Genomic DNA, 17201 nt, shown 5'->3' with positions numbered 1-17201 from the left:
AAAAGAGAAACAATAAATGAAATTGTTATTATACATTGACGCTGCATACTTACGAAACTCCCACACCTACACTTGCTCCCGATTCATTGTCACCAGCTCTACCACAGCAGTAATTATAGAATAGTTTGAGAAAGACTGAAGTAGAGGCAAAGTTGTGGAATCACTGAATGTTGAGAAGAAAAAAATTAATAAATCACTGACTCAATAATCACGAGGAATAAAGATTCCATAATTTCTACTGATGGATGTTTACATCTCTTTAACATCTTGAGATTAAAAAAATACATTTTGATGATAAATTGTCTTATCTTCATCAGAAACATTTTCATCTGACTGAGTAACAGAGACAAAAAGAAAGTTCCTAAATAAATTAATATGTGAATTAAACCAAGCATTCACATATGTAATGTAAACCTTCTTTGAGTCGATCATGTGTTTGCCAGACATTGTTTGTTCTGGGGAAATACCCACATAAAATATGGTAATGAAATTAAACAGAGAAGTGTATAGGTTGATGCTGGCTGGCCCTGAATCTCTAATGACTCCCTGCCATCCCTGGAAAAAGCCTGATTAATTTAGGAATCAGCCGCAATGGAGAGTGATTAATTCCTCCTGGATTCAACCATTTAAATGAACAAGACAGGGGGGAGAAGGGAAAACACGGAGCCCAAAATATGGAGGCCTAATTAATGCATTCAGATCATTTAATTAGCCACCCAAACAGGAATGCACAGTTACATTGTGTCATCGCTTTGTCTGAGTGGCGAATGGCAAGCTGGCTTGTGTTGCCTTACAAAGCAGCGAATATAATGAGAATCCCTGTTGAAAGAGAGAATACCATACTGTCTTGTTGGTCAGTAAATATGGGGAGACAGAACACATGATTACTTGTTTCTTTGATTTTTCTTGCATCTGACTAAGCAGAGATAAAGGAGAACACAAGCTCATCCATTCCTAGGTCTTCATGTGAAGTGCCTAATCATATACTGAAGACAAAATTTTTTCACTTGAAAGAATCAATGATTTTTTATATTAACAAGTAATTCTCTCTTCTTTTCTTTTTCAGAACGATGTGAAGATTACTTAAGACAAGGCCACTTCTGAGCTCAATTTTCCTCAGTCTAATCCTCACATTTGCTGGTACGCAACCCCATTTATCTGAGCCAGGCATTCCGTGGAGCCCTGTGGGGATGGGGACATGCTCAGATAAAGGATGGACATACGACAGCCTTACGAAAGGTCACCACCCTCCAAAGGTTATGTCATGGCCTCTGGCCCTCTGTCTATTGACTCTAGTCTTTTTGGATCAAAAGATGACTCTTGGACAGACAATGAACACCTTCCAGTCTGAGAAGAGGGAATGGTCGTTGAACCATCTGACAGTGCATCAGTCCACTGGGACTCTGTACATCGGAGCGATCAACCGGATCTACAAGTTGTCCGCTAATCTCACACTTTTGGTATCTCACGACACAGGCCCAGAATATGATAATAAAGCATGTTATCCTCCCCTGATAGTTCAGCCTTGTTCTGAGCCTTTGGCCTCTACGGACAATGTCAACAAACTGCTGCTCATCGACTACTCTCACAACCGGCTGCTGGCCTGCGGTAGTCTCTATCAGGGTATCTGCAAGCTGATGAGGCTAGACGACTTATTTATTCTCGTAGAGCCCACGCACAAGAAAGAACATTATCTGTCCAGCGACAACCAGACAGGAACAATGTACGGGGTTGTCGTTCCCTCCCAGGGACAGGATGCCACTCTGTACATTGGCACTGCCGTTGGCGGCAAACAGGATTACTTTCCAACTATCTCCAGCCGTAAGCTCCCTCGCGACCCAGAGTCCTCTGCCATGCTGGACTATGAGCTTCATACTGATTTTGTTTCATCTCTCATTAAAATCCCTTCTGACACGTTGGCTCTTGTTCCGCACTTTGACATCTACTACATCTATGGTTTCTCCAGCGGAAGCTTTGTCTACTTCATGACCGTCCAGCCAGAGACTCCCGAAAATGGGATGCCTGCAGGCGGCTCACCTGGTGACCTGTTTTACACATCTCGAATCATCCGCCTCTGCAAAGGTGACAAGAAGTTCCATTCATATGTCTCTCTTCCTGTGGGGTGCGTGCACAGAGGTGAGGAGTACCGTCTGCTGCAGGCTGCTTACCTATCTAAAGCCGGCAGGGTGCTGGCTAAGTCACTCAACATCAGTGCCCAGGAGGACGTCCTCTTTGCTGTGTTCTCTAAAGGACAAAAGCAGTACCATGATCCTTCAGATCATTCTGCTCTTTGCATCTTCACTATCCAAGACATCAACATGCGCATTAAGGAGCGACTGCAGTCCTGCTACCAGGGAGAGGGGAACCTGGAGCTGCACTGGTTGCTGGGAAAGGACGTACAGTGCACAAAGGCGGTGAGTGGACAATAGAGAGATCTCATATCACACATGTCTTTAGACCAGCCAAGTAAACTCAGCAGGTGTGAAGAAAAATGCTCAGATTTAACAACAGATTTTTTTTTTTTGGTGTTCCATAACTATGATTGTAACTTTAACAGCTAACAGGCAGTCAGCCTGGCCTGTGCTAAAGAAAGCATTCAGGTCTGAGAATCCTATTATAGTTAGTAGAGCTTGGGGAGATAAATTCCACAATGCTAATCAGGGGAGTTTTGTATAGAGCTTTGATTTCATTCAGGGGATTGAACACTGATTCCCACCTCCTTTTCCACCTCTCTCTTTGCCTTTCTCTCCCTAATTTTCTTCCTCCTGCTCTTGTCACTGTCAGCAGTACTTGAGCCCTTCGAGACCTGTTCTTGATCTTGAGAAAAAGGCCTTTCTTGTAAATGCCCAAGTCTGAGTCTTTGTGAAAGCTGCAATTCCGCATAATGAGCGCCTCTCATGGAAATAAGCTGAAAGTGAACCATAAAACACATTAAAATCCATCACATGAATTGCTCTGATGATTCATAACTCAAACATTAATTCCAGTGTGTCTAAATAAGATGTGATGTTATTCAGAAAAGCTACTGATAGGGAAAAGTGATATGTTGTAATTCAACAATAATTTCCCGCTATGAAGCAAGACGCTCTTTGTATCATAATTGGACTTTTAGGAAGAAACGATTGGTTGCTGCTGACTGTTTTTTGAACACACAATTAATTATCAAAAACGATGAACATTAAAGTGAAACTAGACTTGCAGAGTGAATTGAATGCCAGAACTGATATCAAAAGCAATCATTAACACACTTGGGGGAAAAAAAAAAAAAAAAGATTATTGTAATTTTCTTCCAGACAGGTAAGGAGGTACAAAGCAACAGTTTTAAAACATTTTAAAACTGCTTGATAAAAATTTAGGAATTTCTTTAAGGCAGTACAATGCAAAGGGAATGTAAGAATGCATGCCATACACTAGCACATTTTTGACATGCATCAATCAAAGATTTCTGATTACTGATTTTGTAAAGCTCTGAGCAGCCAATGCCAACTTCATTAGTTTGATTTCTCTTTAATAACCTTAAATGATAGTACATTTCTTGCTGTAGTAACAATAAGATGTTTATTGCAAAACGGGAGATAAGTAATAAAAAAAAAAAAAAAAAAAAAAAAAGGAACAGCCAAATGTTACAGAGCAGTTTGCTGGATTGCTGAAAATCCGCAAATATGGTAAAAACCTCCATTATGGAATGAAGGTATCTGTACATAGAGTAAAACTAAACCAGAAAGACTGATGACATGCAATTCATTTTTTTTTCTTACTATGCTGAATATATCTAGCTTGTTTAATCTTTTCTTGAATGAATATATATCAATACAAAAAAAAAACACAGTTCTTTCTCTTCATGTCTCCTACAATCCTCCTTTCAAACACCTTATTGACACACAAAATATATAACCGAGTCTTCCTTCAGTAACATCCTAAACACTGAAGGGCATTATTGTTAACATGAAGTAGTTCTGCTTATGCTGAGTGAAGAAAATATAATTTTGGCTTCTAATTAGCAGAATATTGATCAAGTTAAAGATAAAATCATCCTATTCTAGTCACAGGTCAGTTTCCTCATGCATTTCTAATTGAGCCCGTTAGATAAAAACTATTGGACAGAGAGAGCACATCAAGACTTAAAACTATTGCTTGCTGTGCTAAAACAATAATATTTCAGCAGTATTCAAATTATCTTGGTCTTTCATTGACAAGTAGGCTAACAGCAGGATTGGGCGGGAGATGGACACAGAGATTCAGGCCTTGTCTGCCATAATGGGGCAGTTAATCCAGTCTGTTGTGGTGAATAGTTGAGCCAAAAAGCAAAGCTCTCAAATTCCCAGTCTGTTCATTCTCCAGCTCTCAGCTATGGCCATGAAATGTGGATCATGACTGAAAAAGCATGATCCAGCATAGTTACTGAACTGAGATTCCGATATAGGGTGTCCAGGATTAGTCGCATAGATATGGTATGGAGCTCCGTTATCTGGGGAAAACGGGTGTCGAGCGACTGCTGCTGCTCTGCATTGAAAATAGCCGGTTGATGTAGTTCAAGCATCAGATTGCGATGATTTCGGATGCCTCCATTCAAAGGTTTTATTGGTTCATCCTACTGGGAGGATCCCCTGGGATCCCTTCAGGGCTGAAAACACCTTAGGATCCCCAGAGTAAGCTGTAATGTTGCTGGAGAGCGGGATATAGACATCCCTCCCCCACAACCCAATCTAAAATGTATAAAACATGATAGATTGATGGATAAATTGATAATTTATGGTTTAATTAATTCATCTCTTGTTGATTTCATTTGTGTTACACCCAAGCTGATAGCTGTCTGCTGTCCTTTAGATAGAAACAGTCATAAGCTCAATATTTTAGATCAGAGGACGATATGTTGTAGAATGTTTTCTAAAATGCATTTATTTTTTTCAAAAGGAAGGTCAGAAGAGAAATTAGTTGGATGGGGCAAGACATCAGGTTTATTTATGCTGAACTTGGTGCAAAAATCAAATTTAGTAAAACTCAGGCAGATGATCTGAAAAAAAAATCGTATTAAGGCCTAACGTGAGCATAAAGAAGTAGGAGATGTGAAATAAGAAATTAGCAGGCTTAAAAGGTGTCTTTTACACTAAGTGACAGACAATTAGCGACGGTTTGAGGTGCATGTTAGAAGATCTGGAAGGACTGCTGAGCGTTCAGTCTTTCTTTGATGCTTAATCAAAACTCGACATCTCTTGTGCTATGTGTTTGTGTGATGTCAGATCAAGCAATCTGAAAATCACAGAAACAGGCACAAAATACACTGTTTTCTTGTGTTTGCCATAAGCTATTAAGTCTGCTCCATGAATCTGCTGGCTCCAAGGCTTGTTAAAAAGCCCGGCAGCCCATACCCTTTTGATGTAACATTTTTAACCCTGAAAATGGCGCACTTCATGCTTGTTAGGCTTACCATACATCAGTTTGAATTTACATCCTATATTCACGTGTCTACGCTCATTTCAGTATTTCACAGTCTTCTCCCTCTGTAATTATCTCTAGCTCCTTTCTTATATCTCTTCTCCTCAGTAACATTTCTGTTCTTCCCTACATTCCCCTCCTGCCTGCTTTTCTCCATGCCACACCTTTAAAAATGCAGCTCTCGTCTTTCTTTTATTTTATTTATGGTTTTCTTATACTCACCCTGACGTTCTGGGTGTCTCCCTGCAGCCTGTTCCCATTGATGATCACTTTTGTGGCCTGGATATCAACCAACCCCTGGGTGGCTCTCAGCTGGTGTCTGGTCAGACAGTGTTCACGGAGAGACGGGACAGGCTGACCTCTGTCACTTCCTACATCTACAATGGACACAATGTGGTCTTTCTGGGCACAAGGAGTGGACGCCTGAAAAAGGTGAGAGCAGCCATGAGTCAATAAATGCTTGCTGTCAAGCATAGTTATGGTATTACACCTGTAAGAATTATGTATGCTTGCTTAGAATAGATTTGTTTATGACTATTCTGCATTTCACTCAATAAATTTCCACTTTGCAAAACCCATCACTGTTGACTGTAGCTAAACAGAGATTAAAGTTTTTTTTTTTTACCATCAGGCAGACACAAATGGAGGAGAAAAATTTTCTTGAGCCGATGAAGTGACAGTATAGTGATGATTTGTTTCCTCCAAAAAAATCAGTTTTGATGCATTTTATTCTATTAATCTCAGTTGGGAAATCTGAAATAGATTATCATTACCATCATTTATTTATAATTTCTTCTTTCAGGAGGGTAAGTAAAAGAGCATAAGTAAAGCGCAAATTAACAAAACAAAATAAATTAAATGCTTAATGAAAAAGGCACAAAAAAGAAATGCACACAAGGCACCTTCAAATGCTTTTTTGTATTAATCCCCTCCCATGTTGTTTGCCACTTACCTGATCACAACAGTATTTTTCAATGTGAGTCAACTTGATAGGTTTTAAATACATAAATAATAGTAAGTAAATGGGTTTAATAGAATAATTTTATAACTGAATAAGGGGAAAGGGAGAAAGGCAGAGAGGTGAATGAACCCGTATCTCCAGGTTTATAAAGCAAAGTGAGCATAGTTATTTGGAAATTTGAAGAAATAAAAACATTTAACCTGATTTCTAAAAGGTGTTAACATTACCTCTTATGTTCAGTCGATAATTGCTTTTTATTTCCACCTGTAACGGTTCCAAAACACGAGCCGGTTTCATTGGGTGTTATTTCTTTGAAGAATTGCCGTGATCATTAGGAAACCTTTACCTGGGAACTTTTTATAAACTCAGTTGTAAGTTTTGATATATTTGGCTATTGAAGCTATCGTTTGATTTGTTTTTTATCTCATGTTTTGCACTTTTTTTTTTGTTTAATTTATCTACCGGTGTCACACTGACGCATCAGTTTATGTTCTTAGTTGTTCCCAAAAGTCTTACTTTTTTTAGTACTTTTGAAAAACTTTCAACAAGCAAATTGCTAAGACTTTTTTTTTCTAATCTCTGCTTTTGTTCCCTTACAATTATTTTGTATTAAATAAGTCATAAGTCATCGACATGAAAAGGTAAAGCTGTCTACTTCTAACTTTTTTCTACTAAGAGTATCAAACAGGTTATTTGTTTATAGAATAAAACCTTGATCTTTCCATGTAATCATTGTGGACATGGTACTAAAAGCTGACAGGCAAGTGGTCAAATGAAGCATATTGTGATCCCAAAAATATCTGGAGAATGCTTGATTGTTCACTCTTAAACTTTAGCATTCTACTGTACAAACACATAAAATAAAAGGTTTTATCCATCAATCTGAGACACTAACAACATAGTTGTGATGCTATGAGATTAAAGGAACACTTCAGTGACTTAGCAGTGCACTTTTATAAAGTTTATTGATGTGTAAGAGACAGACCATGAAAGGAATTGTACAAAAAATACTAAATTTACACATCTTGTTTTGAGAGAATGATTTATTCTGTCTTAAACCTTCTCAGCCTCATAAAGCTCTTATCTTCAGATCTTTATAATCAAATTATTTCTTAAGAAAACAAAAAAAAAGAGGTCTAATATTTCATCTTAATCTTCTAAACAATAAATTAACAAGTTAACAAATGTGTAAACTTTGAAACGTAAAATTAATTGAAAGTACCTCTGCTGTGACTCAGTTTAAAAATTGCTGTATGGAACATTAGAAATATTTTTCTGTTAATATAGAAATGCTCATCACACAGACACATCTGTTGCCTCATTTGTATCTCGCATTCTCTGATGTCACACGAGCCTTAATCCATTAACTGTAATTAATGCAATAATCCTCTTAATTATGATCTATTTAGCATAACTGGGTATGTGAAGAACATCATGATGATTATGTTGGGACATTATTCATTTGCACAAAGAAGCTGCTACCATACAATTCAGATACGTTTTTGCTGCAGCCCTCAGACAGTCACAAATTGATGTAAATCTCCGTGTATGGCCACTTGAGCCAAATATGAAGTACATAAATGTTCATTTATTCCTTTCTTTTAATTAAATGTAAGAGGTCATTACGCACCTGTAAAAGCTTTTATAAAATTATGTTCTTGCAGGATTTATCATCAAAAGTGACTGCATTGACCACTTCAGAGATTTAAAACATTATTTCTATTGTCTTCCTATACATTTAACATATAGCTACATGCAGGTGTGGAGACAACTTGATGTTCTTAATGAAATGCAATGAGCTAAAAATGTTTTCTTCTTTCTTTCAACTTTATTTTTCACTTCATCAAAGGTGTGAAAGAATAAATCTGTGGCTAAGCTCAGAGGAGTAATGAGCACTCCTTTTTTATGACTTAAAACCAATTTTGTTTGATGAAACCATGCTGTGTTTTAAGGTAGAAATGCTCTTTGTAAAAGTATTATTACCCCTTAAACTTTTTTTATGTTTTGTCATGTTACAATGCAAACTTAAAATGGAGGACAAAATTATATTTGGTTTCGATATTTTTCACAAATAAAAATCTGAAATCTGAGTCAGTATTTTGTAGAACCACCGCTTGCATAAATTACAGCTTAGTCTTCTGCCATATGTCCCTACCATCTTTACACGACCGGACCAGAGTTTGCTTTAGTCCGACTCTGAGTTCGATTCCGCATTCACTCCTCCCCAAACGAACCAGACTTTCCAAACTGAAACAGAATAAACAAGGTTGATGTGACTGCACTCTTAAATGCATAGTCTCAACGCCTGGAGACATTTGTTTCTACGCAAACTCTTATGGTGAGTTTGAAACTCATTGACATTCATGGATTCAATAATATGAGGCAAGCAATCGTAGCAAGGCCATCAAACTATCTTGTAGATGATGAGCTCTCTCCACGAGGCTGATAAAGCTGATTCAGCTCATTGTCCACCATGGTCATTCCAAGAGCATCCTGTTTGGCTTTATTACGGTCAAGCTTCTATAAGAGTCAGTTTTGCATCAGAACTAACTTTAGAGGACACTGGGCCCTGCTTATTACACAGACAAACTGCATGCAGCTGACTTAGGAAATGTGTGAGAGGACTGTTGTGACATTAGCCTGGGGGTCTCAGTCTTATGAGAAGCAATCTGACACACAAGAAACACACACACACACACACACACACACACACACACCCCCCCACACACACACACACACACACGCACAGGTCCAGACTAGGGGCACAGATAGCATCACTGCAGCTCTTTCTTTTGATGAGCCATTGGGGAATAAGACAAGATAGCCTGACAGTGGGAAAGGAAGAGAAGGAGAGAGGAGGAAGTATAAGGCAAAGTCAGTCTAATGGCCAAGGGAAAAGAAGAGAAACAACAAATACCAAAGAAGAAAGACAGAGAAGAGATATAATGTGACGAAAAATTGAAGTGGAAAAATAGTTTGTGCAAAAAACAAAAAACAAACAAACAAACAAACAAAAAAAACTTACTATATACTCTCAAAGAGACCAGTAAGTTAAGGTGAGCAGAGCAAGGCATCCATCATGTCTGTAGTTGAGTCCAGGGGGTTTAAAGGCCAGAGTTACTGTCATTACACAGACTGAATGAGCAGCTATGATCTCAGACTCCCAAGAGCCTCCATGGAGCACAGGGTCACTTCTCCAATCCTATTCCATCACACCCAAATGGACAGGCTCAGTGGAAATGGGGCATGACTATAAATGCCATCAGCAGATCACGTTAGTAGCAAAGGTCAGGCCTGTCACTGCAAAGGTGTCGGCAGGGTGAAAGGTCACAAGGACAACCCACAGACTTAACGTCTGAGCTTAGTGCAGCATATGGATGCACTCATTGGCAGCTCCTGATTAGACTGCTCATGTGTCTGATAAAACAGGACATTTCTATCATCATGACACTGCTTTGTAGCCTCAGGTGGTTCATTTAAACTGAGTAGTTTTATCCTACTGGGTAACTCTGGGTTGAAAACAGAAGGAGCTTTCGCAGCTTGCATGCACTAATCAGGTAAAAAGTAATTATTTTCCACTATTGTGTATTTAAATGGATTTCAGTGGGTGAATACATTCAGTACCACATTTCCACATCACAGGAAGAAGCAGGAAAACCCCAAAATGAGCACATTATTCAATTGTGTGACTTCAGGTTGTTAATTTATTGCAATGCTGATGCACATCTGAATGCAGTGATGCGGCATTCATATACGGTTAAAAAAACAACAACTGATCCCTCTGTAAAGCAGAGCATTATCTCAAATTACTCCACTGTTATATGTGTTTGGGTAATTTGTGAAGTCACAGAAAGGAACTTAAATTAAGTTGATGTCAAATAAATGAAATGTCAAGTATTTTTGAACCAAGCATTGTTCAGCTTCTACACCATCCCAGTAACACATCTATGGTGCATAAATGTCTGATTTCTTAATATCATACATCCTACTATTTGTATGTAGGATATTAAGCTTTTTTCCTCATGCAAATAAGCGGCAGACACACTATGATGACATTATGCATTTTTGTTGAAAGCCCTGTGGCAGGTTTAAACAAACAAGCCCGGTGGCAGCTTCAAACACATTACATTTGCTGAGTAGAATTGATTTTCTGCAGAGCTCTGTTGTGCTCTGAAGAACTACAATACCACACTGGAAGATGATGCTCCTCTGACACAGGGAGTGCTTTTAAATATTGTGCAATTTGGGCCAAAATGGTCCCCGCTTTTAACAATAATTACAAGGTTTTAAGTGCATCAGAGTTAAGGAGCACAACAGTGATGTCATAGCCGTGTTTAGTGTTTATAATAAACAAAAAGACGACACCAAATTTCATGAATACACGCCTCAAGACCATTTGAGTGAAGTTACTCTTAGAGTCACAGGTTAGTAAGTACTTAGCACAATTAGAAAAATAAAATTTTGCTAATTTTATTTAGCAAAATTAGCAAAATTTTGCTAATTTACACATTTTCGTCCTTCAGTGTTATATTGTTCAACACTGAAGGACGAAGCAGTGTTGAACAATATAAAAACCTCCCACTGTTTTACCTCTGTGGCTCTAGCGACTCAGCTACCATGTTTGTCTTGAAATGACTGGAAATGTTAAGCTTATGGCAAATAAAGTCTTGGTCAAATACTCTCATGTGCAAATAGTGGCTTTATTATGGCTTATTGAGAGCGTTAAGCGGGTGGGGAAATTCTCCGGTGCACTGCTAAATGACTTGAACTTTTCAAAGTCACGGTTTGTAACGGGGGTCTGGGAAGGGGATATTTGATTTGATGATTGAAATCACTAGAATGGGCTTTCAAAGCAAGGGAAGAGTAGGTGTGTTTGAGGCTAAACTGAAAGGATTTTCATAACTGCATGAGCTGAACCTGAGGGTAAAACTCTGCAGAGTGGATTGTCATTGGATGTCTTAGTGCAGCTGAAATTGTAAAAGGTATTAAGAGAGGCAATTTTGTGATAACACAGGGAGGTGTCCATCTTTCTGCTTTTCATGACCGACTTTAATTGAGCTGCTCCATCTTTTCCCCTCCAACTCTTTGTCCTCTTTTTTCCTTCTCTTGCTTTTCCTTCTACTGTTTGCTCACACAAATGAAAATACACAAGAGAACTGTGACTGCACTGCGGTAAGGAAAATGAAGACCATACGGGTGCCATGAATTGTTCCGCTGTCCCCCTCCCACTGCTTTTGTTGGTGGGCCATGGGAACCGGACAAACAATGAGAATGATTTGAGGGATAGCGTGCAGCATGGAGGAGGAGAGGAAACAGAAAGCAGGAAATCATGTCCTGAAGGAGATGGAAAAGAAGTGAATATGCACAGATGGAGAGGAGACTGTGGTCAAGTTGCAAAAACAGTAAAATGAAGATTGGAGGCTTGCCATGCAGTTGAAGGCTAGGGTGGAGGGAAATTTAGGTTTCTGTAGCTGAAAACTTTTTAAGTCAAACTTTCACAAGCACACGCGCGCGCGCGCGCACACACACACACACACACACATACACACACATATGCTATGTTTTACCAATACATCGTGTCTCATAGCAATGATCAATATCTCTCTCTTTGCCGAGTCCAATGATACAGATCTCCACATCAGCGATGCTCTCTGTTGTCATTAAATGCTAACTGCTGCTCAGCTCTGTCCTGGGCTTTGCTTCATTAGCATTCACAGAGGCATCATGAATATATGGGTTAATCAATGCACACTCTCCTGGGCTGTCAGCCGCAATCGGACCATATGCACAGCCACTCAAGCTTAAAGGTGAACAGTTGTTGGACCCTTATGTTACTGAGCGCCCCGTGTCATCGTAGAGATACAAGCCTGCAAGCATCCTCTCTGAAGTCTGCTCCAAAGTCTGCTTTCCTGACATTCCCTCTCTATCTTCTTTAGATCTAGTCTTGCATGTAGTTTCATTCTGCAGCCTGTCTTTAAGGCATAAAAGATGTAGTGCTAAACTTTAGATATTCTTGAAAAGCTTTTACTTTAGATCAAATGTGTTATATGTGTCATTTAGGCATACCAATGCATTTTCAGAATAGTAACAGAAATTTACTGTAGAAAAAAAGCAAATAGACTGTGCCTTGTCTGGTTTAAAGTACTGCAGACATAAAGATCTTGTGGAACAGATGAAACCTTGTCAGCGTGGCAGATTGGGAATGAATCATTGAACAGATTGCTGCTTGCCTCCTAGGTCATCATCCATATGTTTAGGTTAACTGGACATAGATTGGCCAGCGACGCGAGACATGGACTATGTCTCTTGAATTTAAACTGCCTTTAACGCATAAACAAAGTCATCTACACAGTTTTTTTTTAACTGTGGTAAGAAAAGACAGACGTTTATATGCAAACATCCCTAGCTTGTAAATCACCGTTTATAATCCATCCCATATGTAAACAGTCACCGCAGAGACGTCTTGGTAGGCGACTCCATCATAGAAGGTTTGGCAGTTTTACAACAGAGCCAACCAGACTCGAGCCAAGTCATATCTTAGAAGTAATTTTTTGTTTTTTTTAGCTCTCCTGAGATTAGACTGTGCTTAAGATGCAAAGCCATCCATGAGAAAGGAAGACTGTTTTCCTTAAGCACAGGCTCAGGTTGCATATTTGTTTGGTGAAGCCAAACTCTTGTTTATAACCACCACATGTCCTGCAAGATAATTTAAGCAGCAGGACGGATATTGCTGCTGTTGGGTTACATATTTTAGAGTTAAATATATGTCCTTTTTTCCTGTCTAATGCTGGGAAAGGGGAATTGAATTAAAGACACACTGAAGTCAAATAAGTATGTACTAAAACAGTTTCTGTACCAGTACAAGTCTTATTTCATATGGAAGGGACAACACAAGGAAGTATGCTGTAGAAGATTTCTGAACTTTGCCATACAGTGTAGTTGAGGTAGATGAGTTGCATTTCCATATTTAAAAAAATGTTTAGCTAAGAATTATTTTAGATTTCGCTATTTAAATTGAAGAACACTTGATACGATCTGAAGATAAACACCTGGAGAACATTTGATAGATGAGAGGAAAAGTGATTTTGAATCTGGAATTGCTTTTGTGGAAACTGCTGATTTAGTGGGATTTTAATGAACTGCCATATATGTCATTTAAACAGAAATGTCAGGAAAGGGGAAATATCCAGTGAGCAACAGTTTTGTTTATAAAAATGCCCTAAAGATGTCAGAGGTCAGAGGAAAATGTGCAGGCTGTTTTGAGGTGATAAAATGGCAGCAGTGGATTTTGCACAGACAAGAACAGATTGGAAAAATGTTGCCTGGTCTGATAAGACTCAACTTCAGCTGTGATAGTCGAGTCATAATATGGCATAGACAACATAACTGTAAATATTGAATCAGTCTGTCTGGTGTCAACATTGTAGACTTGTGCTGTTGGCTCAACGGTGCAGCGGATAATTTCTTTGGCACCACTTGGGCACGATTAGAACCAATTACAAGTAGCGTAAACATCACAGTCTATTAGCGCATTATTCCTGACCATGTCTATCCTTTTATAACCACAGTGGACTCAGCCTCTGGTGGCTACGTCTGGCAGAATGATGCACCTTTTCACAAAGCTCCAATCATGTCAAGCTGGTTTCTTGAGCATGAAAATGGGTTTACTGTAATCCAATGGCCTCCACAGTCACCAGATCTCAACAGAGCACATTTGGGATTACTTGAACATTGAGATTCACTTAATGCAGCGAAGTCCAAGCCCAGACTTGGAGAGCTTCTTCTCTGCAACTTTAAACCTACAAAGCCCTGTTTCCAATGGTGTTCAAGAAACCATTTTTTTTCATTGACAACATATTCCAAATAATTACAGCACATATTGTTGTAACAGAATAAATAAATCTCAGAAATCCTTTAAGTCTGAAAGGGTGACTACTTTATTTCCTTGAATTATCTTCTCTTAGAGAAAAAAGGACATTTCTATATATTTTGAAGAACTTCAAGTATATCTAAAATCTATTTAGACATTGATTATCACTTCAGTTGAACTTTATTATGTTTTTTAATACAGATTGTTAGAATCAAGAATCAAGGCATTATTTTTAATCAGATCATATTCACTACTGAACAACTAAACAAAAGAAACAAACATAACATGATTAGCAGTAAAATCTGCACTAATCAGTCTATTTATAGAAATAATACATTTTTTCAGCTGGTCAGGTGGGAGTAATCGACCCATCAAACCCAGGTTAACCCACGACTATGCCAAATTTCAATTTAATTTGTACTATTTGCTTAGTGAATAAGATGCTGATTGTGGGTGCAAAAAATGTGAAAAACTAATTATGCAGCTACTACATCTTAGTGACTTGGCCAACATTTATTGTTTCATGTTTGGTCTGTCCTTTTAATAATGTAGCACACCCGAAGGTGGTCCAAATAAGCCATCATGTTTACAGTTTACAATTACAAATTTTATGAGTGCAACCAACAGGAGAGTGAGTTCCTTTACTTTAATTATTTTTTTGTTTGCAACCCCTGTCTAGTGTGTACGTGGGCAACTATGTGTGTCACCTTCAACAAGCAGGCTCATTATAAAACTAATTAAACACGCCTTACTCTCATTATAAAGCTGTAGGGCTTAAGGAGAGATTGAGGACCTGGTCCTCCCAGAGGGCGTCCACCTGGTCAGCCCCGCTTTAGATAATAAAACCACGTGTGAATGCGCTGAAATCAAACCGCTCGGATCAGTCATGACGGGTCAATATTTGTCAGAGCTCATTGTAGCATCTCTATCCCTTGGCCACTCTCATGATATTCCTGCCAAAATGCCACAAAGCTCAATACATCTGTCCTCTCTGTGTGCGTGCGTGTGTGTGTGTGTGTGCGCGCGCGTGTGTGTGAACCTTTTTTTGTTTTTTACTTAAACATTGTTTCCCAACAGAAATGCTTACATTCTCTTGTGTGCTATTTATGAACAGAAGAGTGTGGGAAAGCATACCCAAATCTGCGTAAATGTGGGATTCCAAAGAGGAAAAGAGAATCAAGAAGACCTCTAATGAGAGTATTATATTTTAAGTATCTTTTGCAACAAAAATATGCATAGCAATAAGTCAACAAACAATCCTGAAAGGATAGTGCCCTATACATGACCTAAAAACAACAAAACAATGTCCTGTCCCTATTGCAGCTGGGTGGTATTGGATGAAAAACTGAAGCCATGTCCTCATGTTACTTCTATTTCTATCCTCCTTTCCACCTAAACTAAAACACACAGCTTTTAGCAAACATATCCCCCCCTTCTGTTTTTCATTCCTGGCTGCCTGAGCTGACTGTTGGCGAGGCGCAACTGCCTGGAAGGTGGAGCCGTGATTGATTGATGAAGTTTTGGTGCCTGGGGGATCCAATCATGTAATCAGTTTGTATTGATTGACTGTCCCCACTGAGAGAACGCGGAGGCTCTGCCACATTGTGCGAGCTAGACCTGGCAAACGCTCAAAATCATCTGCAGTCAAATTTGATTTGGGTGCTGAGGCCACGTGCTCAGACTCATGCTGGGAAGATGTGGCATAATCACGCTGTAGTCGTTTGAGAACAATTCCACAATTCTCCACTCCGTGTCTTCATGATCTTGCATTTCTTTTAATTATTATGATTGGGAAATTAATTCAGCTTTACTATAATTGCATCACACAGCAAATGATCCACTTTCAATGGAATTTAAAAGGAGCTTCGGCTTGGGTTTGCATCGCTAATAAGGGTTGTTTCTTGCTGTGCTTTGCTTTTATTCCGACTTTGCTGACTCTTTCACACTTTTGATTTTTACTTCGTGTGTCAAGTTATCATTAATATTGATACGGTTTACATTATTCCTGCAGAGACAAACATAGGTTTTGTGATTACAAATACAAGCATTTTTCTGGGAATAAAATTAAGGACTGTTGTAAAGAAATGCACATAGAAAAAAGTAGAAGCCAGATGAAGAGCTGAAACACTTTCATTATACAGAAACTAGTACATAAATGTAGTTCTACAAAAATAAGCTGCCTATTGACAGTGTGTGCATCAGCGACAGACTTTGAACAAAGCCTCACCTGCTTATTATTTTGCTTATCTGAAACAGCACACATTGTTTGTCAAAGTGGAAAGGAAAAGTGAAAAGCTTTTACCGGTTGGCATCTGTTATGTTTGCAGTCAAAAGAAATTCTGTTTAAAAGCAATGAATTCACAAAGAACTGTTTGAGTGCAATGGAAATCGTGGCAAAGCTGGGAGGCAAACGTCTTGGAAATTTTCTTAATTTGGTTTTTGAGAGGCGATAAAAAGATAAACATAATTTTTAATCTCCAAGAATCCAGCCCTGAGATGTTAAAGCAAAGTTTAAAACTGGAAGAAGAGCGGTTTGTTTCCTTGAAAGAATCCTAAAGAAGCTAAAGACACATTGACATATTTTGTGACTTTGAGCTTCAATATTCCCTTTTCTACTCATTTGATGGAGAAATGCACAGTACATGTATGGGACACCGTCCCAATACTCAGACAAAATGCACTTTGCTATTTCCTCATGATTGAGGAATAGATAGCCTCAATGGTATAAAAATCTGGTTGTTTTATCAAATTTATGTTGCATATTGGTTTTCTCTAATTATATTTAAAATCCCTTCAAAGGTCAACTTCAATATTGTAAATTCTATTGTATTTTTATGTTTTTGCTATATCTGACATCTCCTCTGGAGGATAATTTATTTATAGCTGTGCAGCTATGATTGGATAAGCTGATAAAGAAAAAAGTTTGATGTTAAA

The 17201-nt window shown here is 38.6% G+C and overlaps 1 protein-coding gene across 1 annotated transcript in view; it reads left to right on the top strand.

The window, feature by feature from the left end:
* plxna2 (plexin A2) overlaps positions 1 to 17201 on the top strand; it is an 87316-nt gene that overhangs the window by 12596 nt on the left and 57519 nt on the right. Inside the window, exons 2-3 of the mRNA XM_015031294.1 lie at positions 1067 to 2414; positions 5686 to 5868. Coding sequence (XP_014886780.1) covers positions 1191 to 2414; positions 5686 to 5868 — 1407 coding nt within the window. The 5' untranslated portion in view covers positions 1067 to 1190. The remainder of the gene's footprint in view (positions 1 to 1066; positions 2415 to 5685; positions 5869 to 17201) is intronic.

This window comes from Poecilia latipinna, unplaced genomic scaffold (genome assembly GCF_001443285.1).
Source record: "Poecilia latipinna isolate Pla-1442-1.1 unplaced genomic scaffold, P_latipinna-1.0 Scaffold202, whole genome shotgun sequence".
Lineage (NCBI taxonomy): Eukaryota > Metazoa > Chordata > Actinopteri > Cyprinodontiformes > Poeciliidae > Poecilia > Poecilia latipinna.
The sequence above is the reverse complement of the archived record's forward strand: the minus strand, read 5'-3'. Positions and strand labels throughout refer to the sequence as shown.